The sequence below is a fragment of the Epinephelus fuscoguttatus genome, linkage group LG1 (assembly GCF_011397635.1).
Source record: "Epinephelus fuscoguttatus linkage group LG1, E.fuscoguttatus.final_Chr_v1".
Classification (NCBI taxonomy): domain Eukaryota; kingdom Metazoa; phylum Chordata; class Actinopteri; order Perciformes; family Serranidae; genus Epinephelus; species Epinephelus fuscoguttatus.
The window spans coordinates 34,189,425-34,205,253 of record NC_064752.1 but is presented as its reverse complement, the minus strand read 5'-3'; the positions used below and the strand labels follow the sequence as shown (position 1 = coordinate 34,205,253).

The 15,829-nt window shown below is 39.9% G+C and overlaps 2 protein-coding genes across 3 annotated transcripts; both read right to left on the bottom strand.

The window, feature by feature from the left end:
* Positions 1-882: 882 nt before the first annotated feature.
* LOC125890287 (uncharacterized) lies at positions 883-6,533 on the bottom strand. 2 transcript variants are annotated; one of them, XM_049578862.1, is made up of 5 exons: positions 6,394-6,533; positions 4,530-4,834; positions 4,398-4,442; positions 4,168-4,278; positions 883-4,072 (listed from the first exon to the last, which is right to left on the bottom strand). In XM_049578862.1, the coding sequence occupies exons 1-5, from the start codon at positions 6,511-6,513 to the stop codon at positions 3,979-3,981; spliced, it is 675 nt and encodes a 224-aa protein (XP_049434819.1). In that variant the 5' UTR covers positions 6,514-6,533; the 3' UTR covers positions 883-3,978. The 2 variants fall into 2 exon arrangements, with proteins under 2 accessions (XP_049434819.1, XP_049434820.1); XM_049578863.1 differs by having other exon boundaries at positions 883-4,069.
* Positions 6,534-7,502: 969 nt separating this feature from the next.
* zgc:109965 (Nicalin-1-like) lies at positions 7,503-15,508 on the bottom strand. Its single transcript, XM_049578856.1, has 15 exons — positions 15,361-15,508; positions 13,499-13,689; positions 13,100-13,244; positions 12,911-13,008; positions 10,931-11,008; positions 10,735-10,838; positions 10,417-10,505; positions 10,188-10,327; positions 9,927-10,105; positions 8,927-9,014; positions 8,785-8,823; positions 8,233-8,405; positions 8,072-8,125; positions 7,911-7,989; positions 7,503-7,789 (listed from the first exon to the last, which is right to left on the bottom strand). The coding sequence occupies exons 1-15, from the start codon at positions 15,506-15,508 to the stop codon at positions 7,733-7,735; spliced, it is 1,662 nt and encodes a 553-aa protein (XP_049434813.1). The 3' UTR covers positions 7,503-7,732.
* Between the last annotated feature and the right edge of the window lie 321 nt (positions 15,509-15,829).

The window sequence follows — 15,829 nt, the reverse complement described above, 5'->3', positions numbered from 1 at the left end:
TGCATGTAACAAGCGTCAATTTGTCAGTTGACCCAAATTTCCAAGTAAGACATGCTAGGTAGCCTCCTGAATCATTTATGGATGTTCACGGACAGCATTTAAAATCAATCAAATGTTGCTGGACGTGAGAATGGTTTGCAACTGTATGTTGGGGTTCCTTTATAGGTCTGACCGTACAGCTGAAAATAGCACGGGCTTATGATGATGAGTGTGCACGTCAGGGACTTTATGTCATCACCATTCTTTTATTGTTCTTTTATGATTCAGGATCTTTATTCATAAACACTCTTTCTGACAATATTGTTATTATTCAGTTCTCTGCTTCACAGCCCTCTGAGCCCTGCCGCTCTTGTCATACCCAACACACACTTTTCTTAAAACTTTTAATCGTTAAACTGTTCTATATTTCTCACCTCTGTTTTAATATCATAATGCTTCACAACATTTTTTCGCTGTTTCAACACTTCAACATCGTGTTACGCTGTCTTTTACTCATTTGAACACTGTAATATTGTAATACATTTACATTTGTTTAATGTTGGCCAGTACTGTTGCCTCATGTTACAGCATTCAATAATGAGATTTCACAGTTAATTATTTAACTTATGTTGTGTTTATTGTCTTCAGTATCAGTCTACATCACTAATTAATCAATCTTCCTCTCAGGGGATTTTAAGAGTTTAGAATCTTCACAGCGAGGGCTCTACAGGAGAACAAATAGTTCATTTAGCCACAAAGCAAAAAAGAACAATAAAGATCTGTCCACCTGCTTTAGCCGACGCCATTCTGTTTGTGACACCAATTGAAAGGAAGAACCAAAGAAGATGAATTAATCAGGCAACAAAAGGACTCCTGATAAAGGCAACTTTAATTCATGTGTACATGAGTAGATTAACAGGGCACAAGGTGCATCAGTGAATCTGCAAGAACAAAGAAAGGGCTGGGCATAGAGAGGAACTGAGAGTGTGTGTTCAGACATGTCTAAATCTGTATGCATGAATATATAGATTGTGTGTCAGTATGTGCACATGCATGTCTGAATATGTGTATGTCTGTGAGTTGATGTGTAGGTCTTTGCGCAGGGATGTGTATGAGTGTGTGGGTGTAGGTAGAGTGCATGCATGACAATGTTATGATGCAGACCCGTGCAACTGTGTGCATACAGTTCAGCTTAGAACAAAGCAGATACACAAGGACACAGTGAAGACATGGAAGATCTAAAAGTAAATATGAAAGGTGTTGATATGAAATGATTATAAAATGAATGTTCACTGGTACATTTACATGCACACTAATATTCTCCTATTATTCCAAAATATGACAATATTGTGAATTTAATGCAGGTCATGTAAACACCATATTCCATTTGGTTATTCTGAATCATTTTTAGAAAAAAAAAAAAAAAAGTGTGAAAAAGTGTGTCAGTGTCCAAGTGTGTTACTGAAATTACCACATGCACAACATGCATATGAACACAGACCTGTACATCACTATTGGTTGGTTCATTTGATCAAAGAAGGTAATATCAGGGTCCCTGTGTGAAGAAATACAATTCATCAGTAGTGATACTGTTGTATTTTTTTCCTCATTGTATCTACATTGCAGTTTGTTTTTTCTCTCCACTGTACTTCCTCCTCTCACCTCCTGTCCTGTCGGAAGGCGTGTGTGTGAACTTGCTGTAGGTAACGTTTGAACTCGTACTCCAGTGAGTTAACCAGCAGGATGTGACCAGCAATTTAGCATTTCCATTTCAGACGTAGAACATTCCGCTATTATTTAGGTTTCGTATTTGGACATGTACACAATCTGTTCTGAATCTGTGTCTCAAATGGGATTTTTACTGCAGTTTGCGACATGCGACCTAACAGTTAGCTCTGTGCGTTGTCATGAACGCATTGTACACAAACCCACAGTTTGCAAGGCTGGGGTAGAGATGCATGCCCAAAAGAAAAGCCCACATTTCTGGTCTGGAAAAGAACCATCCCACCTACACCAACATTTTGAATGACTTGGATATTCACAAACACTGCAATATCAACCTTTTCAAGAAGGAATGAAAGAGGGAGGCAGTGTTCACACAGTCAAACATGTCCAAAAACAAAGCTTTGAAAAAGTACTATTTTGATGCAAAGAAGCAAATAGATGCGCAGCTCCAGCTATTCCTCTTTTCCATATTATGACATGACAAACAACATGTTAGGGCATGTTAATCAAAGTTTGCATGGCTGCGTGTAAACTGAAATATTAGTTTACAATAGTTTTCATTTTCACCAGCCATGCAAACAGTTAAGTAGGAATATTGTCTTTTTTTGGAATAAGGGTAAAAAACAGAATATTATCTGCATGTAAACATGTCACCAACTCACCTTCGGACTCACTGGCACTGACTGTGGGGGGGACTTTATGTTTGCTGTGAGCCAATGGCTGTGAGTCAAGGTGCCTCCTCACACTGTGGTTTAGTTAAACATGGGTAGTAAAAACTGCAGTCTCATTTTTTTTTTGTGTTCCTCTGTGCAGGTATGGTAGGCCTGTGAGGTCTAAGTGAATACTGTATCTGAACATTAAATTGTCTCATTTCTCTTGTGTTTCTCTCTGTGCAGGCTGGGGTCCACTCAAGACACCGCTGCCAGAAGGCAGAATTTGGACTCCCCCAAAGGCTAAAGTGTTGCCAGGCATGTCCAAGGTGTTGGCTCAAAGAGGACCACCACTAGTCTGAAAAGTTGTTAATGAACTGAGGAAGTAACAAAGCTGACTCTTGGCCTTAAACTGTTCCTCCTCCTTCCCTGCCAGTAGAACACTGACACTGACTTTTTATAGTGGAGAGATTAGAGTATCTGAGGAGCCTCTAAGTTTTCCTGTTTTGGTTTTAACATTTATATAAAAATAAATTGAGCTTGTTAACCTTTCATGTCCTGTGGTCTTTTGCCCCTTGCTGAGACAATCTAGAAGCAGTAGCCCCACTGCAAGTACCACGGCGGGTTTGTTGTAGTATGTCTGCAAGCTGCAGCACTAGTAGGAAATAACTATAAACACAATAAAGCGGACAGAAAAAAAAACATTTAACCACAAAGGCTATGTACTTATGATGATAGCACAAATATTAAGGAAAATGGTTAAATCAATAAAATCAGCAAGTCTACAAAATCGGACACTTCTGAGACACTCCCACTGTGGTATGACACAGTTTGTGGGACAAAACAAAACCAGGTTGCAGATGTGCTCTAGTGGATCATAACATATTGGGTATGGAATTAATCTGCAGATGCTCCAGTTCAAAATGAGACCAAACTTTTCGATGGATGTCAGTTTTTGAGCTACAACAAAAGCCAAAATGTGGCCTGCAACGGATGGTATGGTTTGTTGTTTTTAGCCGCACCATTTTCGGGAACACTTTTTTTCACCTTTTCAGAGGAGTAAGGAGTCAGCAGTCAGTTATAGTATAAAACAGGCAGTCACTGTAACCACAAGATGTCCTTGAGCATCAGCGCATGGTCATACATGTGCACATAAAATATTAGGCTAATTTGTCCAGTAGTATGTGAGATTAGCTGTGGACAGACAGATACACACACACACAAAAACACTAACACACACACATGAGACCAAATGCCTGGCGGAGATAATTAATGTAGTACCGTTACTTCAGTTTAGCATACAAAACCCACCAATCAATGGGATAAAATTTTAATGTCACACACTGATACACATTAGGGCCACAGTGCCTCATTTGATTTGATCACCACAAGCTCCTTATGGGAAGATCTTAGCTGCTGATTTAGCACTGAATTGTAAAAGTGTCCAGCTGTATGTAGGGAGATAATAGTGGTGAGAGTGCAGCCTACAGTTATATTATTCATCCTTACACCTTGTCTCGCTAGGTTAATTAGTGGAGAATTAAACAATAGTGAAGTTAACGATCCCCTCAAGGACCTCTGCAGGTCCCCGATCCCCGCTTTGGAAGCCAGGGCTCTAATAGTCCTAACGAAGGCACTCGGACACAAACTCTGGGTGTATGATGTAGTGTCCAGCTTGGTAGGGCTTCACCACGTGGAAGCAGCTGTAGCACCCACTGCTGAGAGACCAGCAGAGGAAAGATTAGACCTCACAGGCTAATACTTGCAGCACATCAAGACTTTTTTTTTTAATCAAATGAAGTTCAATATGCACCTAAAATCCCAGCTGCTACGAGAGCAAGACCTCCGGTATTGTGTGCGCAGGAAGTGGTGCTGAGGGTTACTGGTTTGAGGTCTTGTCCAAAGCTGAGCAGCTGCATGTTGCCTGTCAAAATCAGTGTCATTTGCAGAATCACTCAATCATCACTCGACAATTCTCATCAACATATCAAGTGTTTTCAGGGGTTACAGGCTGCAGGAAGAGTTCAGAGGTCATTGCCTCACCTGAGTTGCTGTGCTGAGAGTGGATGAAGGTTCCTCTGATAATCCCTTAGAATGCAAAGAAAATCAATTACAATCAATGTGTGTTTAGAGTCACCTTTGGACCATAGATTAAACTGATCAACTGAATACTACCTCTTCAAAGCCAAGTGGGGCGTAAATCCAGTGCCAGGAGGAGGCTCCGTCAGCTGTACTTTCTGCGGGGCGTCAGCAGAGGGCAGAGCTTGTGCTGTGGATGGGTTGACAGGGGGCATGTGGTTTGGTTTGCCTGTAGCCACAGTGTTTAGGTAGTTGTCCGGACAAGTTGTAACTGGACTGTGGAATGATAAATGTTTGACAGGGGGAAAGAGAGGACGGCCAATGTCCACAGGGGGCGAGTTGCGTGGTGGTGTGAGGCGTGATCTGTAGTTGGGCTGGAGACTCCAGGGAAACAGAAAGTCCTGGAGAGGCAAGGAAATGAAGGACACGTGCAGTAAAGGAAGAAGAAGAAAGAGAAGAAGAAGAAAATGAATATCACTGTCCTTCTCACTCCACTAGATTGAAGATCTGTCTTTACATGCACCATACAGAGCACCTCACATTTAATATGGGTTTAATAATCATACGTACTTTTAATTTACTTATTATTTTCTCATTTATTCCTTTATTCTCACTGAATAAACCTTGCCCCAGATTATTTCTTTCTCTCAGTGCTTAGAATTAAGGTTACAACAGTACTGCAAGAGATTTTCACAGATAGCTATCTCAGAAAATCAGTTTCACGGTATTAAAGTATACAGTATTACACAATTATCATTATTATCATCAGTTACAATGACCCTTAAAAGACTTAAAACTGAAGGGTTTTCTTTCTGGTTGACCAAAAACTTTATTAGAATTGAAACCATTTTAACCCTTTGAGACCTGGGGCAACATCACTTTTCTTGTGCTACTTTCTAACGCCTTTCACGGGTATTTTAACCTTTGAACCCTAAGTAAATCGATGTGATTTCTTTCAGAGACATGGGGAAAAAGGCAATGAGCAAACTGGTAAGAAATGTCTCACTAATTGCCAGAAAATATTACATTTAAAAAATTGTTTAAAAAAGAAAAAAGCTAGGGGAAAAACTATCTATAATAATTATTATTATTACATACATATGTTATAGAGTTAAAATTTTTAAGCACATTTCCCATGTCATGTCCTTGTTCATTTGTTTCTTGGTTTTTAAACTCTTTTTTTTTTAACAAATTTTCATGTTTTAAATTTTCTCTTTTTACTAATTTCTTGCAAATTTGGCGATCATTTCTTCTTCCGTTGCTCATGGCCTTCTTCCCACGTTTGTTAAAATAAATCAGTCAATTTGCTAAGGTTGCAAGGGGTTAATGGAAGTAAGTGTAAAAACTTTCCCTTTTGAAAAATAAGTCATAAATAAAAGTGAAATTATTCATCCATTTGCATTTTTTTTTTCAATACATGCAAATGTGCATGGTATGATAACCCTCAATCTCACACCCCAGCATACCTCGAAACATTGTATCAAGCATTCAGGTTTAAAAATGCCATTTGGGTTTTTACCAGCAGCATTATTTTTTTTATTTCTTTCCCCTTTACAGTTGGGTAACTGTACTCTCTTTTCAGCTCTGTTTACCCCATGTCTGGATAGATAAATAGGCATGGAGGAAGTACTGAATAATAGATGCTATACAGCTTTCACCAAGCACAGGGAAATGTAAACAACCAGCCGCCAATTAGTGTAAGACACTTCAGCCTGGGTAAATGAGGGACAATAAAGAGAGTGCCAATAATAAGCGATCCAATTAGTGTTGTTTGACCTTAAATGCACCACCTGGAAATGTGTTAACTCATTCTGTAAAAACAGTTTTCAGTAAATTGCATCACTTGACGGGGTACAACTTACATTTTCTGAGTTATTCAATAAATTCAACATCTCACACTGTCATAAATAATTACTTTATCCCAATAAACCTGTGCAGCCGATGTGGTTGTGCCTCTTACCGGCCTGGGCTGGGGGTTGTTCCTGCGGTGGGCAGAGGTGGGTCGAAGTTGTTCTCGTTTCACTCTGCCAGGAGAGGCAAACTGCTCTTTGTACATGGTGATGTAAAGCTGGGGAGCCATCTTCACTTATTGTGTTCTTCCCTCCAGTCTGCCTGACAGTTAAGAACATCCTTCTCCTCCCCTGTCACCTGCTGGCTCCTCCCTTTCCCTCATACCTGTGAGTCTGTTCTTATTTTAATTCCTTTCCTTTTTTCTGCAGAATTCCTTAAAGTATGCGTGTGTTTTTCTGCTTAAAATGGGTGTGCATGTGTTTTACTGGCATTTATTACTCTTTCTGTGTTAAATGTATTACAGCATAGTATTTGTGCATACATCAGTATTTATAAATCTTGCTTGGATCCTTATCAGATGGTAAAAAGTTTTTTGTTTAACTTGTAGCTATTATGATGCATCTATATGCTGAAGAGTGGTTGAAAGCACTTGGCTGAACTAGAACAACTCTTTTGTGCTACCTGAGCACTTGGCCACTAATCCTCCTAAGCCCCAGGCCCCCTGCAGAGACACACATACCTGGGGTCACTGTCCATGACCTACTTACCTCCCAGGGGCCCTCGCAAACTAACCACCACTGATCTCAAACACTTCAGCACCTGGCTGTTTAGCCACCTCGTAGTTAAGACAGAGTCTTATCAGTTCTGCAGAGCTGGAACAAACCAAGGGAGGGATGGGGTTTATAAGAATCCCCCACCAGCACCCAGGGTCACCTCTATTCACTGTCAGGATGCCACATGAGCATCAATAATTCACCAAGCGCTGTAGGGTGCCTTTGTGGCTCGACTGCTCTCACTGAGTTATCTGTGACAGGAACTGGCTGTTCATCTCGCTGCAGTGGCTCGGCCTTGTTTGACAGCCACGTTAAGCCCAGTCAAATCCATGTCAACAGATGCAGAGCAGAGGACATGGGGAATCATAGTAATGATGTGGCAGGAAGGAACGTCCTTCACGGCTGCACAAATCAAATCCTATCTCTAGATTGTGCTCCAATCTTACTTTGATGCAACACAAATCCCAAACTCCTCCTTTATTTATTTTGTTTGCATCTTCCCCCAAACAACAAATTCCAGTCCATTCATATAAGAAAATGTTTACAGTACAATGATTTATAAAAACAATATACATTTCAAAGCAAATGTACACTTTATAAGTTGTGCATATGATCAGACTCAGAAGATTCTCACTGCATTGCTTTCATGTTCTGCGCAGCCAGTGAAGCAGAAGTCCAACATGTGCAATGCGGACTTCAAAGCCCTCGTAATAAAATCAGTATTCACAGTCTGGTTTACTCATGCTTGGATTTCACTGCTGCTTTGAGCTTTGTGTAGAGATAGCCGAAATTCTGTAAAAGAGAACAGACAGATGCTGTGAGAAAACAAACCTGATGTGTCAAGGGTTGTCTACTTTAAGACAACATACAACACAGAAGATGCTGTCTGCTAAGACGCAATGCAGCAACAAACCTGAATGGTGTAGTAAACGATCCCCAGATAAGCAGCGATGCAGCCGCCGAGGAAGAGATCAAAAGCTGCAGGCTTCACTCTGGAAGAGAAAGTGTGTCAGTGTCCAAGTGTGTTATTGAAATTACCACATGCACAACATGCATATGAACACAGATATTTACCTGTACATCACTATTGGTTGGTTCATTTGATCAAAGAAGGTAATATCAGGGTCCCTGTGTGAAGAAATACAATTCATAAGTAGTGATATTGTTGTCTTTCTTCCCTCATTGTATCTACATTGCAGTTTGTTTTTTCTCTCCACTGTACTTCCTCCTTTTACCTCCTGTCCTGTCGGAAGGCGTGCCTGTGAACTTGCTGTAGGTAACGTTTGAATTCGTGCTCCAGTGAGTTAACCAGCAGGATGTGACCGGGCTCTTTATCCAGCAGCTGGGTGGCCCGGGGAACTGATGTGAGGAAGGACATCAGACTGGAGATACGGCCATCATGGAAGTCCTGCATCGAGAATTTATATTAACAGAAAGGAAAATGTAGGAAATGTCTTATGTGCAATCACATACAATTAAAAGTTATTGTATATCAAGGAGTCCCACTTTTTACACATGAAAAGCCTAATTTGAAATTCACATCTCTTTTTCAATTACTTGTAGAAATTTTTCTTTTAATAACTTTTAAATCAAGCTGCAATTTTCCACACTCCAAATATATCTTCTTTTTTTTCCAAATGCCTCCAATTTTAAATAAATCAAATTAACAAGCTATGGTTATCATGCAAACCCAACCCTTTGAACATGCAAACACTGCAGTGCCTATGAACTAACACCAGAGGTCAGCACTTGTCTTTGCATATTTGCCAATCTAACCAGGAACTCACCAATTGGCCCTTGAAAACCTGCACGTCTTTAGGTGAACCCTTGTGGAAGATAATAAAGGTTAATAACACATTAAAAATGCTGGTAAATGATGAACTGCTGGTTATTTGGATACATGCATCCTGTTTTCCTGTATTTAATCACCTTGTCAGAGAGATTGTACATATAACGTGCCAGTGCTTCTGCTATGATGATGCCATTGCGCTTCATTTTCCTGAAGTCCACTTGTGACCTGTGAGAAGACACAGACATATGATGTATGGCTTGACATTATCTTAACATATCATATGATCCTATCCGAGGTCTCTTAGCTGGTCACTTGGATTTTACTGTTCTGGTTTGACTTTTTTTATTTGACTTTATCATTTATTCTGTCTTAAAGGAACAGTGTGTAGAATTAAGTGGCATCTAGTGGTGAGGATTACAGATTAACCAGCCAAAACTTCTCCCATGTGCCAAGCACGAACTCCCAGTTATAATTCCTTCAGTGTTCATTGTTCAGGAGGTTTTTACCAGAAGCCGAATTATTCGTAGATGTCTCTTCACACAAACAGACCCGGTGGTTTACATCGGTAAAAACACAGAATAAAGCAGTTTCATGTTTAAAAAATCTGTGTTTTTCCTGCGCTGCTCGTCCAAGAGGGCTGCTAACTACAGTGGCTAACATGACAAAGTGAATGCGAATGGACCTGTCGAGAGCCAGTGTTTAGGTTGTCCATTCTGGGCCACTGTAGCAAAATGACAGTGAAAATTGGCATTGCAACAAGGCAGACTCTGCTCTGTGGACAAGGACCCACTCACTATGAAGATACAGTATAAACAGCTCATTCTAAGGTATTGAAAACATGACTGTCCTTATTTTCAGGCGATTATACACTAACGATGACATACTTATGCCAATACATCCCCCTAAATCCTACACACTGAACTTTAAATGTGACAGAAGGTGTTTTATTGTGATTATGTCATGGTCTTAGTGTACTTGGATGGTGGAATTTATGGTGTCTTTATATCTGGATCATTAGACCAAATGAATTTCCCTGTGTTGGATAATAAAGTTGATCTGAATCTGAATATCATCTCATAGTAAACAAGGCCTTCAAGCACCTAGTCATAGTAATCCTAAACAGACTTTAGAACTCACATGGTGTCTAGCATGGAGCCACGGAGCTCAGATTTGGGGTCCTCCAGATGAGACAGTGTGAAACTTGGTATCCTGCGCAGGCTGTAGCGCTCGTGCTCCCACGCCACTGTGGACTCCACAAGATTGATCTTCTTATGGACCAATCCCACCTTCACCCAGGGGAATCTGGAGGACACCACCTGGACCAAATCACAAATTTAAGCCTGTGAGGACTGAGAAAGGCTGACTCCACATTTTGGACCTTGCGGTAAAGCTTGTTACCTCCTCCAGTTGTTGAATGAAAGAGTGCATGGGAGCGTCGGGTTTAGGAGGGCGGGACACGTGCATGTACAGTTCATCACCGTTGGCGAGTGTATCCAAACACAGAACGAATGCCACATTGTCATGGAGCAGGCTGGACTCTGCAGAGAAAAGGTTTGGATGAAAATCAAATCAAACTGGGCTGCTCATGTTCAGATGTGTCAGTACTTTTCCAACGCCCAAAACTCACCAGCATGGTCCAGATTCTCTTCAATCCATCTCCTTGTGCCAAGGAAATTGTATTTTCCTCCTCCAGTTAAGGAGAACATCAAATGATATCTGAGAACAAAAATAAATCTGAAAATTTATCCAACAGTTGAGAATTATGTCCTTAATTATCATAAGTTTAAATATCAAGCAGCATCTACCAAGTTTGTAATGTTGTTTTCTCAATCCATAATAAAACATATGTTCTCATCACTTTTTGTGCATACACTTTAAGCATGGGATAAACATAATGACCAAAAAGCATGTGTATCATCATACTCTATGGGGGAATCAAACTTACGGTGGTCTTGTTCTTGGGCTACTAAAAAGCTTCTGGAAGAGACGTGCCAACTCCAACAGGATGATGACCCCACTGCCATTAGAGTCTGCTCCATATGATAACCACTGTGTTACACAACAAAAACAAACATCATGCTTGAGCATATATTACACTGCAAGTGCTGAAATTGTGTTTCATCATTTTGTTTGTGACTCACCGGTGCCAGACCGTAAGAATCATAGTGGGCAGTGATGACGATAGTTGGTGCATCATCCCCAGCTCCAGGAAGCACTCCCTAAAATAAACATCACCAGTTGTACAGTGCAGACATGAGCAACAATCACAACCCATACTAATCAGGATTGGCTAAAATTTGTGTCAATTAAATCAGTCGCCAGAAGAAGAAGTTGGTATTGTACATTTCTGCAAAGCATTGATGTGTTATGTTTGTTTCACACATAACATGTCAGCTTTTCCAAAGTGATGTAGTTCTGATTACATGTACATGGGCTGACTTTGTCCTTGGAGGTGAAGGAGATGGTGGATGGTGTGAACACATAGGCGAGATGAGTCCCAAGCAGCAGACCACTGCAGAGCAACAAACCACAAAGCAGTTGTGCTACCCAAAGCCGGTATTTTTAGCAAGACAGATGGCATTTCCAGCGTCACCTCTGCCACCGAAAGCAGTTGCTTTTTAGCGACACATCTGCAGTACTTCCTGTGGTGACTGTGCCACCAAAAGCAGTTGGCTTTTGCTGAAACATCAGGGTATTTGCTGTGGGGATTGTGCCAGCAAAGGTGGTTTTTCTTTTGTGAAACATCCAGCAGCAACTGTGCCAGCAAAAACAGTTCAATCAGGAGAGACTCGTTCTGAGAGAAAAGAATATTTATTTATATGAGTTTGCTGTTTACACATGAAACATATAAATTAGCCAGGTATCTGGAGAAAGCTTGGGAAAGAGGAAAAAAGCTCTTTATAATTCATAGATATATAACAGTTCTTTTATATTTATTTATATTGTTTGTGTTTCTTTTCTTTTTCCACGTTTTGTATATGTAAGACCGGAAGATGTATATTTTGTAAATAATGTGTCTTGTAATCCCATGTGGGATGGGCCAAATATATGGCATGACACGGAAATAAAATATAATGAATGAGTGAATATATGTGTACACAAGTATGAGAAATGTGAAAAGTTTGTAATGTCATCTATTCCGGGAGGGTGATGAAGATGTAGTACATTAGGGATCCCACCAAAGAAAAAGATAGAAAAGAGGAAAAACAAACGATATGACTTTATCTTTACCTTACCAGGCAGCAACAGACATCTAATGAAATAAAGAAGACTATGAAATGAAATGAATATGTATATTTTATACACATATTTCCTAATGAAGCCATGAATGAGATCAGTTGACCGTTATGTGAAGATTGAGATCAGAATAAGTCTATGTTGATGACTTAAGGGAGGCAGAAATGTAGATAAAGAGATTTATATTAAAAAGAAAAATGCGAGTGGTGTTGAAACAGGTAAAGTCTAACCACTGAAATAATGTAAAGACAGTAATGAAAAACAGAAATAATAGACAAATGAACAAATCGAGGTCCAGAGACCATGGGTGTCTATATGTTGAACATAACAAAAGGTCAGCAAGGACCAAAATGAAATAAAATGTCAAAAGATTATACATTACAATCATTTAAGATCAACTTAAATAAAATGGTAAAAGGAACAAAAGGTCTGACAACCAAACAGAAAATAAAGTCAGCAATGACAAACAGATATTATGGTCCGACAACCGAAGAGAAAATACAGTGAATGACCATGAGATCCCGCAGACCATGGGTGCACAGCGTGAGGTCCTAAGGACCATGTTTTTATGTTGAACAAGAAAGTCTTCCTGATTGAACTTATGCTGAGCTTCATTTAGTTTTTAGCAAAAAAATGGGGGGTATTTGCAGTAGTGACTGTGCCTCCAAAAGTGTTTGTGTTTTAGCAAGACATTGACGGCATTTCCAGCGGCAAATGTGCCACCAAAATTAATATTTTAAGCTTAAAACACAATCTTTTCCTAACCATTACACAATAATGTACAGATATATATATACACATATGAATGCTAACATATATTCTGGCCGGTGGGTTGGGTATTTACTCCTTTGTTCTGCACATAAAGTCTTGTGTTCCATACTCACCTCCAGTGCGACAACGGTGTTGTCAGTGATGCCCTTAATAGGGGCATTGTTGCTCACTAAGATCTGAAAGGCCGTAGCTGTAACCATACTTCGAAGGACTGCCAAAAATGAAAACATACAAACTTCAGTACAGACATGTTGTATTGTTTTTTGTAAATGTACATCAAAATATCGTCTTGCTCCTCTTACCTCTGACGAATATAGATGAGGTCCGGGTGGCTGCAGCCTGCTTGACCTCCTCATACATGTAAAGCAGTTGTTCATCCTCAGGCACCACATAAATAGGCATTAGAGTCTCCTTCAGCAAGGCCTCACTCTCACTCACCATGAAGGACTGAGCAGGGAAAAAGAGATTTATAGGAAAAAACCCTCTCTGTTAGCACATGCAGCAATTGTTTTATGTTCTGCAGTGTGGTGATCATAACACTCCAGCAAGCTGTTACCTAATACCCTGGAGCTGAAGATATAAGATATTACACTCAGAAACCGTATCCTGTCTGATGGATCAGAAAAGATGCTGTAAATTTTTTCCTTGTTGCCTTGCAGCATGTCCTCGAGCAAAAAAGGTGTTTCTGGATAATTTGTTACCTGTATGGTGTCATGTGGGATGCTGGAGATGTTTTTGGGCAGCAGGATCAGGATGGCAGCTGCATTTTGCCTCTGAGCCTCAAGGTATTTTTCTGTGGTGAAGTCCACCACCTTCATTATGACGCAGCGGCGTGTCAGCACTGGCTCGTCTGCTGAGCGTGCCTCTGCTACTACAATGGCTCCACGGCAACCTCAGCAGACAAATAAAAGATGAGGGTAAAATGAACACAAATACAAAATTAGGCCACCTTGATTATAATCTGTTCTTGTGCTGCATAATTGAAAGCACATTTACTTAAAAGTTTTGACATGTACTTAACTGAGGTATTTCTATTTTTATATCAATTTACGCCTATACTTCAGTACATTTCAGAGGATATGTTGTATTTCTTACCCCACTACTTTTGTCTAAGATTTGCAGACCTCCTAACCCTTATTCTACCTACAGGTCCCTCAGGTCAGCTGACTTGGGGATCCTGGACTGCCCCATGCCCCAGACTTAAGCTCAGGGGTAATCATGCCTTTTCTGAGTCTGCCCCCAACTGTGGAACAGCATCCTCCTCCTGATCAGATCGGCCACCTCCAATGACTCTCTTAAGTCCAGGCTCAAAACCTACTTTTCTTCATTAACGTTTGGGTCTCCCTGATGTGACTTTCTCTGATGTCTGCCTGTGTGTGCTGTGTCCCTAAATGTATGAGCTGTGTACCTGACAGTTATGTTGCCTCTCATCTTATTTCTTTTGTACAGCACTTTGGTCAGTGTAAATTGTTTTTAAATGTGCTTTATAAATACATTTGAGTTGAGATATATATAATATTTTACACTCTGAACAAAGACATCATGCATGAGTGACTTTATTTTTAATACTTTTGGTTCATTTTTAAAATGTACTGTCAGTATCTGTTATCTGTCTACTAAGATTGTCTCAGTCAACATCTTTTCATTATGCTCACATGAGGTGACACATTATTTCCATTTTCATTAGAGGATAACACAAATGGGTTAAGCATGTGGTGGCCATGTTGTCTTGAGTGTAACATGTTAATACAGTAAAACCTTTGTTTTAACTCCTTAAATCACTGATTAAGACTGGTTACCAAATGTAACAAATCACAATCCTTTCTCACTTTATCCCTTGAAACAAGACTGACATCTACATTTTACAAAAATATGCACATCATAAGCATTAAATAACCCAAGGTGAGCAGTGGTGGAAGTGTTCAGATCCCTTTCTTCAGTACAAGTACTACAATACAACAGTGTAAAAAACAAACTCTATTAGAAGTCCTGCTTTCAAAATCCTACTTCCGTAAAAGTACAGAAGATTTATCAGCAAAATATACTTAAGGAATTAAAAGTAAAAATACTCTTTCTGTAGGAAAAAAAGGGCTTTGACTGATAGATCATTGTATATGACATTAACACATTGTGAACACACACCGTTAACAAGAAAAAGTCTGGGAAGTTGTGAGATGATTAATCCGGTAGGGGAAAAAAAGTGTCATAAATTTATATTCATTTTTCAGTCTTTCCTTTAATTGCTTTTTATTGTATAAGACACTGCTTTCTTAATAAGGGACACAGGCTAAAATGGTTGAGAAATTTTAATCTTTAACAATGCATTGTCTTTTCTACAACTGTGAAGAGATGTTTTATGTAAAATCTGTGGTAACTGTAGCTGTCAAATAAATGCAGTGGAAACATATTTCCCTCTTAAATGTAGCAGAGTAGAAGTATATAGCAGCATAAAATGGATGTACTTAAGTGATTTATCTGAAAGTTGTACGTACATACTGTACATAGCTTAAGTAAACAGATACTTTCCACTACTGGATGTGAGGTGTTAACTCTTTAAACTTACCATGCTTCTGTTGTGCCAAGTTGTACTGTTGCATCCTGTAGGCTGTGAACTCATAGGAGGAGACAGCGGGGAGAGCAGAGCCATGCAGACACTGGACACAGAGCAGCAGCTGCAGCACAGCAGCTACACTCAGGTCTCTCAGCAACATGATTTCACGTCCTACCTGTGTTCTGTTATGGTCTCAATCTACGAGGAAAGGCTAATGTTACTGTAGGCTACGTACAAGGCCAGACTACTCATGTTAAAGGAATACCCCCCCCCCCCCCCCCCAAGAATCATGAATCCACAAATGAAGTCACAAGGGTCCATGTTTAAAAACAGCAAAACTTTATCAAAACGTCTGTTTACAAACTGTCACACAACTCTGCATTATGGAGCGCTGCAGGGATGTGGGAGTTTTTTGTAGGCTGACTTGGAAGTTAGCATCTCCCTGGTTCCCTTGTCAAAAGCCTATGGGATTTTTCAGTTG

What these genes read in the sequence shown, in the direction of transcription:
- LOC125890287 (XM_049578862.1), bottom strand. Translation starts at nt 6,513, where the DNA reads ATGGCTCCCCAGCTTTACATCACCATGTACAAAGAGCAGTTTGCCTCT. An exon ending in CTCTCAGCACAGCAACTCAG is followed by an intron (nt 4,279 to 4,397) that starts GTGAGGCAATGA and finishes TGATTTTGACAG; the next exon opens with GCAACATGCAGCTGCTCAGC. An exon ending in CGTAGCAGCTGGGATTTTAG is followed by an intron (nt 4,073 to 4,167) that starts GTGCATATTGAA and finishes CTGGTCTCTCAG; the next exon opens with CAGTGGGTGCTACAGCTGCT.
- zgc:109965 (XM_049578856.1), bottom strand. Translation starts at nt 15,508, where the DNA reads ATGTTGCTGAGAGACCTGAGTGTAGCTGCTGTGCTGCAGCTGCTGCTC. An exon ending in ATTCTTACGGTCTGGCACCG is followed by an intron (nt 10,839 to 10,930) that starts GTGAGTCACAAA and finishes TGTGTAACACAG; the next exon opens with TGGTTATCATATGGAGCAGA. An exon ending in TCATTCAACAACTGGAGGAG is followed by an intron (nt 10,106 to 10,187) that starts GTAACAAGCTTT and finishes GATTTGGTCCAG; the next exon opens with GTGGTGTCCTCCAGATTCCC.